Below are 14206 nucleotides of genomic sequence, written 5' to 3' on the forward strand. Positions count from 1 at the left end.
TGGTGGCACCTAGACCAGGCTTAAAATCATTTGTAGACTTCCACTTTTCCAAGTGGAAATATTAAATTTTAAAAAATAGATACTTAATAGTTCATTAGCCGATATTGCTGACAAGGCTTTTTAGTTTAAACCACCTTTCTGATACAATTTCTGAACAACACTCCATCTTTGAACAACAATCCATTAAACCATTTGTAAATTATTGGCATTCTGACACATTTTGAGTAAAACTGATGCAACTTATTTTAAAGTCTCTCTGTTAGCCAGGATAGTCCAATCTTCACTTAATTTTTTCACTACTCTTTCTCTTCTAGGAACAGGAACTATTTCCAGCTTTAGTAAGAATCCCCCAAAGAATCTAACACTTGGTACTAAAGTTTTTGTAACATGAAGTACATCTGCATATGTGTAACATATTTTCAAATTGATTTGAACATAAGAGAATAGCTGGGTGTATCAACAAAAAAACCACCCCCAAAAATACAACCCCCAAACTATGCACTCCAAAAAATCCAGTAGCTAAATCAACATTAACTTTTCAGCACTCACCCTTCAGATATTAAGATGAATGAAAAAATGGAACACTACAGAATGATTTTCTCATACTGTCTGTGTACCCTGACAATTCCTCAGTTTGTCAAGCTAAAACTTTCCTTGTTTAGAAACATAAGAATTAGAAATTTTTGAAGGGCCTAAAAGGAAAAAAAAAGACATTTTCAAGTACATATTACATACAACGTGACATTTTCATGGTATTCAGTAAAGTCTGGATGTTTTACCAAAATTTATTTTCACAGAATCATCTAAGTATTAGTTTTAGAAAATAACATGAACTGGACTGGCAGTGATGCCTCTGAGACCACATATTCAGAGAGTCAAAGGAATAACTATGTGGATATTTGTAGTTTGAAATCATGTCCATTTGAACCACTTGTCTCTCTTGTTAGAGGTTAAAAATAAACAGAGAGCTAAAGTAAAAAGGTTGACACCAAAACTGCTACCTGTGTTGTATCTGGTAGTTCGCTGATTTTTGAGAAAACAAGTTTGCCTAGACATGTTCAGATCCCTGTTTTAAAGGTAAAAGCCTAAGACATAAAAGTTATCAGTAACTAGACATTCTAAAAACATGCTAAATCAAAAAGGAATGCTGACAGGCAAGATCCCAGGCCCCATAAATATTAGCAATCATACCACACAGAAGTCACTGCAGTCAGTATGAAACTATTTCTGAAAGAGCTGCCCCATCCAAAGGCACATAGTAACAAAGCATGGCTATTGTGGAAAAAAAAGTAAAGGCCCAACAATGTTTTAATGAAGCATAAACAAACACTCCTCTTATTGCAGTAAAAGAACAAGAAGTTTGAAATTCTAGATATGTTTATTTTACAGTAAGCACTGAAAGTGTTTAGCTGTTTCCAATTACAAGCTGACCAGCAACTCAGAGGAAAGTCCCTACCATTTATACACTTATGTTGCCAGACAAACTTTTCTCTAAAATTAATTATGAGAAAAATTTTATTAGCTCCCTAACACCTCTCTCTGGTGTAAACACATGCAGGAGGGTAATCTTGATATTAGGTGGAGCTTTTTCTGTAGACTTTATTAAAATCTGCATAAATCCTGAACTATTGTAAGCTTGCACTCTCCATGGCTTTGTTGTCTACCATAACCTTTAGAGGATCTAGAGCATCATATCTTCCAACTCTGCATACGTGCATGCTATGTCACATAAGAGACAAATCTCTCTACAATGCCTGCTCTCCCATGAGTATATATTCCAGCCTACATAGGCCTGCCTCAAAGGTGAGAAACAATGACCCTGCACCATCTGAAGCAGGGTCACGAGTTGAATAGAAAAGTATAAAATCCCACTATTTGTTTGGCTTTTTTTACTTCAAATGATTCTTGTTAGTTTTACTCCCTTTGAGAAATAATTTATTAATCAATCCTAATTCACAGAAGGTGTCTTAAACAACATTACCAACTGGCAAAGACAAACTTCTGAACTGCAGAGGCCATTAGAAAAAAATCCACATCTTTTGCTGTTCTATATATATTTTTACAATACTGTTCCTGTAAAATGAGACTATCTGAATATATCCACAAGACCAGACTATTACGTAGCTTCCTCTAGTGGTCAGTCCCTAAATCTTGTTGCTTCTGCTATTTACTCTAGTTACTTGTTACACACAAATTCTGTGTTCAAATGCTGTAAATTTGAGAAGGCATTAAAATTTATACTGCAATGTACTTCTAATACAAAAGCCAAGGAAACTAAGCCAGAACATAGAGCAAAACATTTGTTAGTGACACTAAAACTAGTGAACTAGCTAAACAGTGAAGTCAGCAAAAAACAGAGTTATTAGTTTTTCCATTTGCACCCTTGTGAATATGCATTGTAATATATTTAGTTACATGGTCAAGTTTGACTTTCCCACCATGAGACTCAGGAAGCAAAGACAGATGTTCAGTTTTTAGCTGAGTCTTCAGATATTTGCTATGAATCATTCAAACTTTTGTTTTGACCCTGAAAATTATGTATGTGTGTGTGTGTGTGTGTGTGTGTGCGTGCACATTTTAATGAGCCTTGCTGCTGTGCAATTGGTTTGTTTCTGCAAAACTCTGCTGAGGGAGGGGGCAACTTAAAAGACACAGCAAAGCATTCAACAAATTTGAAGGCCAGTGAAAACAGACAACAATTTGATATAGCCCTAAAATACCACAAGAATCAAGGCAGCTCTCTGTCATACAGGATGAGAAATTAACAGGATGAAATTTTACACTGGGCATCGGGAAGATTTCCTTACAGGTTGGAGTCATTCAAGGAGGAAGAGGGAAAACCCAAAAGTAGAAAGTGACAACTGTCCGTTACAAAATATATTTTACTGAGCAATTCAACTGTTCAAAAGAGTGTGATTACATAACATAACAGCCATCTCTGACTCTAAAATAAGGTAGTTAGAAATCTGCTCAGGTGATTTAACTGAAAGTAATCCCAAGGGTTATGTTATCTAAATTGTACAGAAGTAGAAAATCGTATCACCCACGTGCAGCTTGAAAATCTGTGAATGAGTAACTTTTATAATATGGTTTTTTTTCTGTGAAACAGCAGCAATAACTTTTATGTCCAGCCGAATGCATTCCATTGCCTAAGATTCTTTATTGCCTTTTTACTTTTGCCTTTGCACTTTTCTGCACTCTGGAACCAAAAGAAATGACCCTTGACTTTTTTTTTTTCCTCCCATTCCATCTCTTCCATAAAGCCTGTCAACTTCCATCCAGCTTTGACAAGGGCATTAACTCCCCAAAAGTGACACTACCATTTATTCATTCATACATTGCCAGCAACAATGCACACTGCCAGTGTAGCAATGCCTGACAAAACATACAATGAAGCAGAAACCTAAAATTAAGTTCAAGGATAAATTAATTTTGAAACACTATGGCATATTCCCCTGGGAAGCCTACAGGTAGCTCAACAGTGCTAACCTCACAGGTCGCTTAAACACTCATCCGTCCGTCACAGAAATTCACATGGAGCTTCCACACATTTGGACAAAAAAACCCAAACCCACAACATACAGACAAAAGACAAGGGCATGACTGAAGCAACTAAGTATTACATTTCCTTCCCTTTTTTTCTTTCTTTCCAGGATACTTACTTAGCTGGTAAGTCTGCGTGTTACCAGCTAATGCAGCTTGCCCTAGCACTGCAGCTGTGATTTGCTCCCTTGTGCCGTATTTAGGAACGTGCTCACTGTGACTGCTTCAAAAGAGATGCTGACTGTAAGGGTACCTCAGCACTTAAAATACCTGAAGTTACACATCCCTCTGCTGTTGCTATCTGCCCAGCCTCATTCATTTTTACAGCTGGAATCAGCTGGAATGTGTCTCCTCCTCAGGAGAGCAGGCCGCAAGGGATTTACAGCACAGTAACTAACCTCAGGTCTCAAGTTTGCTTATTCCCTGGCATACCATTACATCTTTGGGGAAAGATAACACAGCTGACAAAAATGTCACAGCTCCTCAAAATAAATAATATCTGTCCAAATTTAGAGAGTGCTGCCAACTCTGTTTATGTTCCTGGCTTTCTCTCAGAACAGCTCTAAAGCTGTGGACTTTGTTAGTAAAAGGAAGGAGAAAGATTTAGCCACATCTCTTTTCAGAAAAAGTTTTGGGCCTGTTTCTCGTCACTTTGTAACAACATTTTGGCATTATAGCAACCTGAATATGCAGTGGTGCTTGGGTAGCAATGTAAGAGCCTAATAAATAAAACATGAAAGCTGCAGTAGAGAAAATTCAATAAAATTTCATGCATGCTTTTCATTTTTCATGCTTAAGATCAAAATATTAAGCATATTTCAGTGCCAAATTCTGTATTAAAATCACTTACCATTCTCTCTGTTCCATTACAGTTAGAAACTCCAACCAAAACCCAGCATGTCAGAGACAGTACAGTCAGTCAAGATTGTGATAACCTACTTTCATGTAAGTGACAATTAAGTGTCTCTAATGAAATGTTTAGGTTTTAAAAAGGCAAGACAAAGTAGAAAGATACCCATCTTAACAGCACGAAACTGAAGGCAAATGGCAGCTAGAGACTCCTCTTCCTACACACGTTCCAGGGAACAGCACAAGTTATAGAATTAACATGGCTCTGGAAAGGATGATCCTGATGTTAATTCTAAAGCATCAGCGTATTTTAATTATAGGATTGTTTCTTAACTGCTCAGGTGGTGGCAGAGTAAGTATCAATAAACCTCATGCATAATAGAACGGAACATGAAAAGAAATGGTCAGTGTACCTGTTTTGTATTGCTCAGCTTTAAAAAGAAAAGCAGTTATTCTTTGACTAACCTCTGAACACCAGATTTTAGGCTAAAGAAGTGCAGATCTTTTCAGGCAAAAGATCACTTTAAACAATGTACAACTTACGCATCTCTTCAACCACGTCTGGATCGCATTCCCTGTATTTGTCTATTTCTGTCTTTAGCTGCTCTTTTTTCTGCCGAAGGGCAGCAAGTTCCTTCAGCAGAGCTGCACGATCCGCCTGAGGATTCAAAGGATGTTGGGACATTAAAAAAAACCACCCCAAATATTAAAAACAGTAATTATGACCCAAAGTTTTTTAAAAAATAAAACCATACAAATTTAGAAGCTGCTTTCACTACTGCTTTCTGTCTATGAACCACTTGAGCATTTTATTTTATTACACAGAATTCTCAGAGACACTAAATGATACTGAATATCAACTGGAAGGAAAAAAGTTAAGGGAAAAATGTATCAACAAAAGAACAATTTTCTACAACCTTTAAACCATGGTTTAACAAACTCCAAAGAGATCTCTTAATTATTGGGCTTAAAGGTTAAGCAGTATTTAGGAGTGCTAATCTTGTAATTAAAGATGGCATTACAGAAAAACCTACTATCCACCCTTCCACAAATTGAGATGCTGTGTATGAACACCCTCTGAATTTGTGTTTTTTCCACACCATTTAAGAGCAATGGTCTCAAAAATAAATTCATACATTTATGACATGGTAGTCTTTGCTAGGATTGTACACAATACTGACCTCAAAGATTCTATTGATCAATAAGAATCTGCAGACACTGACTCAACATGAGCTCTCCCACAGCCAGCTCAGCACATACTTCTAATTCAGTCTGTAGTTACAAACACTGGAACTGGCTGATTTTCAAATAACTCAAGCTAGGGTAGCCTAGAAGAGCCAAATTGCATGAGTTTGTAAGCCATCGAGATCTTACCAATGACAATCACCATGGTAACCCAGGCAGTCTGAGGTGTTATTGGATTTGGATTGTTATTTGTTATTACAGTTGTTGGGTTCCCTCCCCACACCCCCCCAAACTTGCATATTCCAAGTGCTTTTGCCAACAGTTTGGATTCAGCATGTTCTGAAAATGCAGAATGGAAATCAAAAGTTTCCAGATGCTGAGGTATGGAGGTGAGATGCTTGGAGACCTACATTGCAATCTAGATTTTTAGGACTTCTTCCTGATGTATAATCAGGAATGAAAACGATGGAAACATCAGCCAGAACAGGATTTCCACACCAATAGCCATCTGTAGGGCAGGCCACATGCTGGAGAAGCCCAAGGCTGAAACAGTTTGTTTGGAAACATGACAAACACAACTATGTGAGAAACCTGCCTGTGATTTCTGATTACAGTCCATTGTGAATGAATGAATGAATGAATGAATGAAGAATTCCCATTAAAGACACTGCCAAAAAGCAGGTTTTAATTAAATTTGTGGAACTGCAATATTAACAGAGTTTGATGGTAAGGTTCACTCTATTCCTTACTAGGTAAATGAAACATACATAGGGAAAACCTAGAGTGTTTCTACAAAACAATTTGGATTTGAAGATTTGGCACTTTCCTACAAAATTCAATTCCTCCTGAAAGCTTCTGGCTGTATGTGTTTATTGGAGGTTTAAATCGCTTTAGACTGAGCATCTCAGTGCAAGTCAGCAACTTAGAATACCACACAAAGTATTTCTAACTAATATGTTGGTTATGACAAGCACAGGAAGCCTAGATATATTTTTTGCAGTATTAATAGCTTCAGCATGCAAAGAGCACCAAGCTTACATGACTGCTCAGAACAGTAATTTAGGAAACTATACTACAAATAAGTTGAAAAAAAAAACAAACCAGCATCTAATCTTGTAGTTAGCAGATTTTAAGATACTTTTAAATCTGAAAACATTTGGAAGTCCTACAATAGTTTTACAAGAAGTACATACTTGTAGTACTATTACCTTGTAGGATTACATTCCCCCCAAAGCAACTTACAGTATCTTCACGTCCAATTTTTGATTTCTCAATGCTTTTTTCTAAAGCCTCTTTTTTCTGACTGCTTTCAGCAAACTGATAAAGAAAACAAAAAACAAAATCAAACTTTTTCAGTAACATTAAACACAGCTATAAAATGTGCATACATATTAATGTATTTAAATAAACAAGTGAATATGTCTTTTTAAAATACACGTGTTTAAAAAAATTTATATTTTAAAATACATGGGTAACTTATGTAATAAAAATAAAGACAAAATAAAGACAAAAGTGCCCAAATATAAATCTGAGGCTCTGAACCACAGAGAAGAATTACAGGAAACAACTTCAAGTCTAAGAAATTTTTATTCCTGTGGCACATAATCTTGTTATATACTGCATGTTCAGCATGGGACTAAAATCCTATTTCACACCATAATCTGGCATCTCTATGCAAAGGACCCCGTAATATGGAGGCTTTGGATCTGATGATTTCCTTTGGTCCTTTTCCAGCTGTCCCTATTCAATGGAAGCAGTGACAAAAGCTGCAGCAGGTCCACCTGCTCAGCTGCGGACACCGGTGTTCCCAAAGTCTGGTATGCCACTGGCATGGCCCCAACCCCTTTTACATGCTGATGAACAGAAGCCTCTGTTCAAAGGCACGCAAAGCTGCAGCCTCCTTTTACTGTGTGGCCCTTGCACTGCTAGACCTCCCAGAGATGCCTTCCTTCAGGCCCAAGGCAGAGCAATCTCACAGGGCTGGTACAAATAATCCTTCCATTTTTCTGTTACATCAGGAGAAATAATTTGCCAACAGAGATCTCTCTCCATTAACCTGCCACCGATCTTGAACCAGGCACTTCCAGTTCAGTTGGCAGTTTTCTAGAGATACTTTGGAAACTCTTAAGCTGAGCAGGAGTTATGACTCAACGCTCAGGGACACCATATTCAACATCAGACAAAGCACCTTAAAATGTTAAATGAGGTGAACGAGAATGAAAAAAAAATTCTAATAAAATACAGTTACTGCACTGAAACCAACACAAAAGAAAAAAAAATTGCTTTTTGAGTACCCTTTGTTTGAGTTTTAAAACTAAAGCACCAATCAGTATATTGCACTAATTGTGAAAAGAACAGCTGTCAGAGCTCAGCTTTTACTCTGCTCTACCCCAACATTCCCCACATGAGTCCTCCACTTCTGCATTCCCTTTCTCACTGAGGATCCCACTGAGTGCAAAAGCATTCCCAGATATTTCTTGCAATCCCCAGCCTTGATAATTTAACCATAATGTTAAATCATGCTGCTGATATAAATACATTCATGCAACACAAACTGAACTTCTTTGGAGGTATAATCTCTTCTCAATTTCAATTTAAACTAATGTTTGGTCTGTATTTTCAGAATATTAAATGCAAATGTATGATAAATATCAGGCAGAGTCAGTCATAACAGTACAAAGAAACTCCATACTGGTGGTCCATAAAGATTAGGATACAGCCCAACTGCAGCTCACTGGGTTTAGTGTTTCCTTTCACAGCTTGATTTTTAAAAATAATTACTCTGTGTTCATTCATGTGTGAGCATGTATACAGATAAGAAAGTTCCCTTTCTAAATGAATGCTTTAGTTTCCTTCAATTTGAGGAAAAATATGTCCAGCTAATTTACTTGCTGCTGTCAGTGCAAGAAACCACAGAGGTGGCATGGGTTTCACTATGTGGCTTGAAGTCACCAACATCTTAATTTTGGTGGATAGTCAAAGAGTACTCCTTCCAGGCTTTCCACAAAATTCTTACAGGAGTAGATGTGTTAGTCCCCACATGATGCCATACTAAACAGAGGTATACAGTTCAGAACAGGGCAAGTACTTAGATGCAGTTTGCAGTTCAGGGAAGACAAAACCCAGAGCACTTCATTTGGCATCTCTGAACACAGATTTTTCTGGAACAAAACCTGCAGAGGAAATAGAGAAGCTAAGGAGCTTACCTAGACCCTTATACTGCAACTGCAAAGAAGCCAATGCTCTCTGCAAGAGAGGTCATAAAGGTGTCACTTCCTCCGTTTTTTTTTTTCATACTCATTAAGTTCTTAAGGAATGTTTCTGCTTTCTCTAAAATGGATGCATAGAAGGAGCTCTCAAGGCAGTGCAAATCATAAAAGCTGGTTTCCAGCATGGAAGCATCCAATAAGGCATCTTATAATTTTCTTGATCCTCTGTATTCCACATCATTTACTAATGCAAGAGACACTAATGACAAACTATGGGAGATAAAGGAATTTCTTAGATTCTGTCCTACACAACATGCAAGGTTGCTGTGCCATGAGGTTAGAAGACCTTCTTATTTAACATATTGCTTTCTTAACTCACAGCTTTTAATTGCTTGGGTATTTTCAGATTTTTAAATTATTCTTTAATTATTATTTCACATAACCAAAAAATTTATGAATTAAATTGACACCTCAGCTCTTTCTGCATTATTTCGAAGTCATGGTGGTTATCTTCTATAACAACACATAAAAGCTGAGGATGCAGAAAGGAATAGCAGAAGGAGGCAAGATATAGAAAAAACCCTAACACAGGACAAGGATTCAAAGGGTGAGGAACAGATGGCCAGGGTTTGTACAAAGAATCTATGACTACGGGAGAAGCAGAAAGGCTTGGATAGAGAGGTGGGAACACAGCTGAAAATAACTATAATGAAAGAAGGAAAGACAGCAAGGGTAAAGGAGTCGGAGGAAGGATGGATACACATGATACAATACTTAATTGAAAGGCAAATGCAAATGGCAAATGACAGTTTATAGGGCATTAAAAATAAAAAAAAAAAGCAGAATATGCAAACATTGTGTATGTATGATAGCAAACGACTGCACCTGGACAAATACAGTGACTTACTTTCCCACTCACCAGCTGCAGAAAAGCCTGACTGCAAAGAAGCACAATAGCAAATGGAATATTTCAATCCTTGGAGCAACTTTTCAGGGGAAATGGCAAACAATTTCTCAAGGAAGATTAACCACTCAGAGAAATCTATCTCCTGTCAAAAGCAGAGACCGGTCCAGAGACAAAGATACTGTGTGCCCTCTATGTTTCTTGAGAGAGATGTCTGGGCTGATACAGGAACAACCTTCTGCCACAAGTGTAACTGACCAGGTGTGGAGAAGAAGTACAGAGAGATTCTACTCCCCTACAAAGTTTCATGTCTCCTATCTGACTGCTCTGAATCAGCACATGATTAAGCAAGATGCAAGAAAGCTGCAAAAACATCATCTAGGGGAAAGAAAAGGGGAGAAGACTAAATAATTCAAAATTAAGAAGTTAAAAATGTTCTCCACAAGAGCATTTTCATGTTTTCAAAACACAGTGGGAGCCTGCAAGAAGACAGTTTAATGAAGAAAGTAACTAGCATCTATAAAACAGGAGAGTTGGGGAACAATTTCTTTAGTTTACAGACCAATGTGATCAATTAAATGGCCCCTAGCCTTAAACATTGATACAATCCAAAGTCCCCCAAAGTCCCCCCAAAATCCCCAAAGGGATGATTTTTCCTACTTTGCAAAGGCATCACAATGTTTAGCTATACATGTGTGCAGCACTCTGAGTGTGCAAAGTGCTGGGTGCTGGTGATAACCACCAGTTCCATCAGGGACCTTGGGGTCTGGTTTGTATCAAAGAACACAGATTAGACATACTCACATCATTTATAATCTAGTACGAACACATTAATACCAGGGCTCCACATCAGCAAGCCACCGATGTACGTTTGGAAGAGGAATGTTTAACCCCAACGAACAACAGCAGCAGGTTTCAGTTCCATTCCTTTTCAAAACCTGTCTGATAGACTTTTATTCTAGAATAAAAAACTACTTTTTTTTTTCTCCAGCAAAAGTTTTTGTTGGTCCTATGCCTTCTAATTCCCTTTTTAACCACTCTAACCACCAGTATCCCGCCAAACATGTAGCTTGTCTCACCATCATATTAAAATATCTACAAACCTAGTTTAAACCATGCAAACCCAGCCCCTGAGTATGTTCACTGGCCAAGAATCAAGCCAAGGTCTCACATGCTAACCACCAAGAGTGCTCACAGCTGTTAACTCACTATCATTATGGTTTGAAAGAGAAATATCATCCATTTGGTTTTCCTTCAGCTAAACACTCAACCAAAAATGGTATTAAAAACTACTGCTCTTGGGAGCTCCACTCACTGTGGCACTACAGAAGAATTAAGGACATCCATTTTTAATTGTTTCTAACTTGCAAAGTTATTTGCTTTGGGTTTGAAGCTCACTGTGCCTTGTTTCAGGCTAAAGGCAAGGATGGTTTGCTTTCAGCTTAAACAAAAGCAGTTCAAGAGGTTTCGGGTAACATTAAGCAGTAGATAGGTGTATTTCTTTCCTATGTGAAAACCAACTCACTACTGAAAAACTTAAGTAGAATTGACAGAAGGCATGGAGAGAAAGTACTTCAAAGCATTCCTCTAGATTTTAAAGAAAGATAGAAAAAATTGAAGCTAAAAAGAGACTAATAACATGTAGAGAGGAAAAATGCAAAGATCAACAGCCAAAGAACAATCTGAAAATATTGAAAACAGACTTTCGTGTTAAAAGACAGGCACAGAACATTACTAAAAGAAATCACTTAACAATTACTGTTGACTAAACTTAGAGGAAGAAAAATCCAAAGGGCAGCACACTGAAATGCAGAACTGCTTTCTTAAGTACTACACTAAGCAGGCATACAGCTACTCCTTTTACATACACAGTCACAAATCCATGCTTCCCAGAGTTTCCAAATACATGTAAGCAAACTTTGCAGCCAGCTAATCATGGTCACAACAGCATGGAGAGCCCTCCTGTGACCTGCAATACTGTGGCTTCTGCTCTGATCTCGGGATGTCCCGTATCACTCGTGAAATGCCATTTCTCCACATAACCCACCCAGTGAACTGAACTACAGCAGGAGCTGCCACCAGGTCCACTGGGACCTCAGTCAGGGATGTGATAAACATCCCATTAAACTCTCAGCGAGGCACAATTAGCAAACATACACTTGCTACATAAATACAATTAAGATCTATTCTTTTCCTATCTTTTAACATTTGTGAAAGGAAGAGAAAACAGCATGCAAGGTCTTACCCTGAGTCACCACTCTAAGTAATTTCAGCAATATGAAGCAGGGATTTGTATTTGGTGAGACTTAGAAGAAACAACTAGGAGACTGCAATAGTTCAGGAAATACAGGTAAGAACAAGAGTAGAGATCAAAAGCAAGATAGAGTAAGAATTTTTAACTCATAAACTGAAGAATAAACAAGATTTTTTTCAGCAAGAAAATATCATAAAATGGAAGGAAAACTGACTGTAAAAAAACAGAATGGAAGAGTTAGGGCCCACCATATTTCTGTATTCATAAGAACTTTTTTATTTTTTAAATACTGCAATATAGGTGTATTGGAAAAATGTTCAAGAACTCTCTTCTCTTTACACATGATATAAATTTTACCAAAAAAAGATCTTGAATGCAATCTTTGAAAGAGTCAATTCAAAACTTGGGAGAGGATAGGGAATAAACTCAATTTTCTGGAGAAAAAGGATCACAGAATTGGTCAGGTTGGAAGGGACCACAGTGGATCATCTGGTCCAACATCCCTGCTCAAGCAGGGCTGTCATAGAGCACACTGCACAGGATTGTGTCCAGATTCTTCTTGAATATCTCCAGTGGGGGAGAATCCACAACCCCTCTGGGTAACCTGTGCTGGTGCTTGGTCACCTGTACAGTGACCTTCCTCATTTCAGGTAGAACTTCCTGTGCATCAGTTTCTGCCCACTGCCTCTTGTCCTGCTGCTTTGCACCACCAAAAAGTGCCTCAATCCATCCTCTTGACAGCTACTCTTTAGATATTTATACAAATTAAGGAGGTCCCCTCCCAGTCACCTCTTCTTGAGGCTGAACAAGCCTGGCCCCGCAGCCCTTCCTCATAAGAGAGATTCTCCAGACCCCCAACCAACTTAGTAGCTCTTCACTGGACCCCTCCAGGAGCTCCATGTCTCTCTTGTACTGTGGAACTTGGAACCGGATACAGAACTTCAAATGTTGCCTCACCAGGACTGAGTAGAGGGACAGGATCACTTCACTCAATCTGCTCTTCCTAATGCACCCCCAGGATACCACTGGCCTTCTTGGCCACCACAGCACACAGGTGGCTCAGACACAGCTTGCTGTCCACCAAGTTCTCTGGGTCCTTCTCTGCTGAATTGCTTTCCAGAAGGTCGTCCCGTAGCCTGTGTTGGTACATGGTGTTTTTCTTCCCTGAGCGCAGGACCCTGCATTTGTCCCTGTTGAATTTCAGAAGGTGGCCAGATGTAATTTTAGATGGGACTTGGCCTTTCAAGTTTCATTTCTACTTCTCCTGACCACCTCTCAATACTCATTCCGAGTGGCCTGGCTTTGCTTCTATTTCCTGGGAACTTTTTACTTTTACTTGAGTAACAGCAGCAGTTCTTTATTCATCTATGGTGGTTTCTTGTGCCCTTGGCCCAACTTCTTTCTCATTAGGATGCATCATTCTTGAGCCTGGAGGAAGTGAGCCTTGATCATCAACCAATTCTTCTGGACCCCTCTTCCCTGCAGAGCCTGGTTCCCATGGGATTCTGCCAAGAATATCCCTAAAGAGGCTGAAGTTAGTTCACCTAAAGTCCATGGTCATCATCTTGCTTGCTGTCCTGCTACCTCTTCATCCAACACTGAACTCTATAGTCTTGTGGTCACTACAGCCAAGGCTGCCCCCAGCCTTCACATCCCCACAAGACTTCCTTGTTGGTTACTATGAGTCAGCACACCATTCCTTGTGGAACCCTTTACGACCTGTGGCAGGAAGTTATTGTCAACGCCTTCCAGGAACTTCCTGCACTGACTGCGTATGGCTGTACAGCTTCTCCAGCAGATGTCAGGGGGCTTAACAGTCCCCCACAAGAACCAAGGCCTGTGACTTTGAGACTTGCTGCTAATTGCCTGTAGAAGGCCTCATCCCCCTCCTCCTCTTGATAGGCAGCCTGCAGCACATACCCACAACAGTGTCATTCTTTCCAATCTCCTCTTTTATCCTGACCCCTAAGTTCTTGACTACCTCATCATGCTCATCAAGACAGAGCTGAATACGTTCCCTTTTCCCCATAACACATCATATTTGCTATTCAAAATTGAAGGATGGTACACTGATTATTTTAAGTAAATAACACTTGCTCCAAAACATCATACTAATAATCCTGCCAATGTGTAAGTTCTGTCTTTTTTAAGAGGGACTGAAGAGATAACAACTGTGAATTTTTAAGTTTAGCATTATAAATATGTCAGTGATGAAAAATGTATCTGACACTCATGCTGTGTGAGTGGAGGTTTTTTTCAGGG

General features: G+C 38.8%; 1 protein-coding gene across 2 annotated transcripts in view; it reads right to left on the bottom strand.

The window, feature by feature from the left end:
* MND1 (meiotic nuclear divisions 1) overlaps positions 1 to 14206 on the bottom strand; it is a 40557-nt gene that overhangs the window by 12352 nt on the left and 13999 nt on the right. For both annotated transcript variants that reach the window (XM_038135700.1, XM_038135699.1), the window contains exons 5-6: positions 6820 to 6894; positions 4936 to 5050 (exon numbers count right to left, since the gene is read on the bottom strand). In XM_038135700.1, coding sequence (XP_037991628.1) covers positions 4936 to 5050; positions 6820 to 6894 — 190 coding nt within the window. The remainder of the gene's footprint in view (positions 1 to 4935; positions 5051 to 6819; positions 6895 to 14206) is intronic.

The sequence above is a fragment of the Motacilla alba genome, chromosome 4 (genome assembly GCF_015832195.1).
Source record: "Motacilla alba alba isolate MOTALB_02 chromosome 4, Motacilla_alba_V1.0_pri, whole genome shotgun sequence".
In the NCBI taxonomy this organism is placed as follows: Eukaryota; Metazoa; Chordata; class Aves; order Passeriformes; family Motacillidae; genus Motacilla; species Motacilla alba.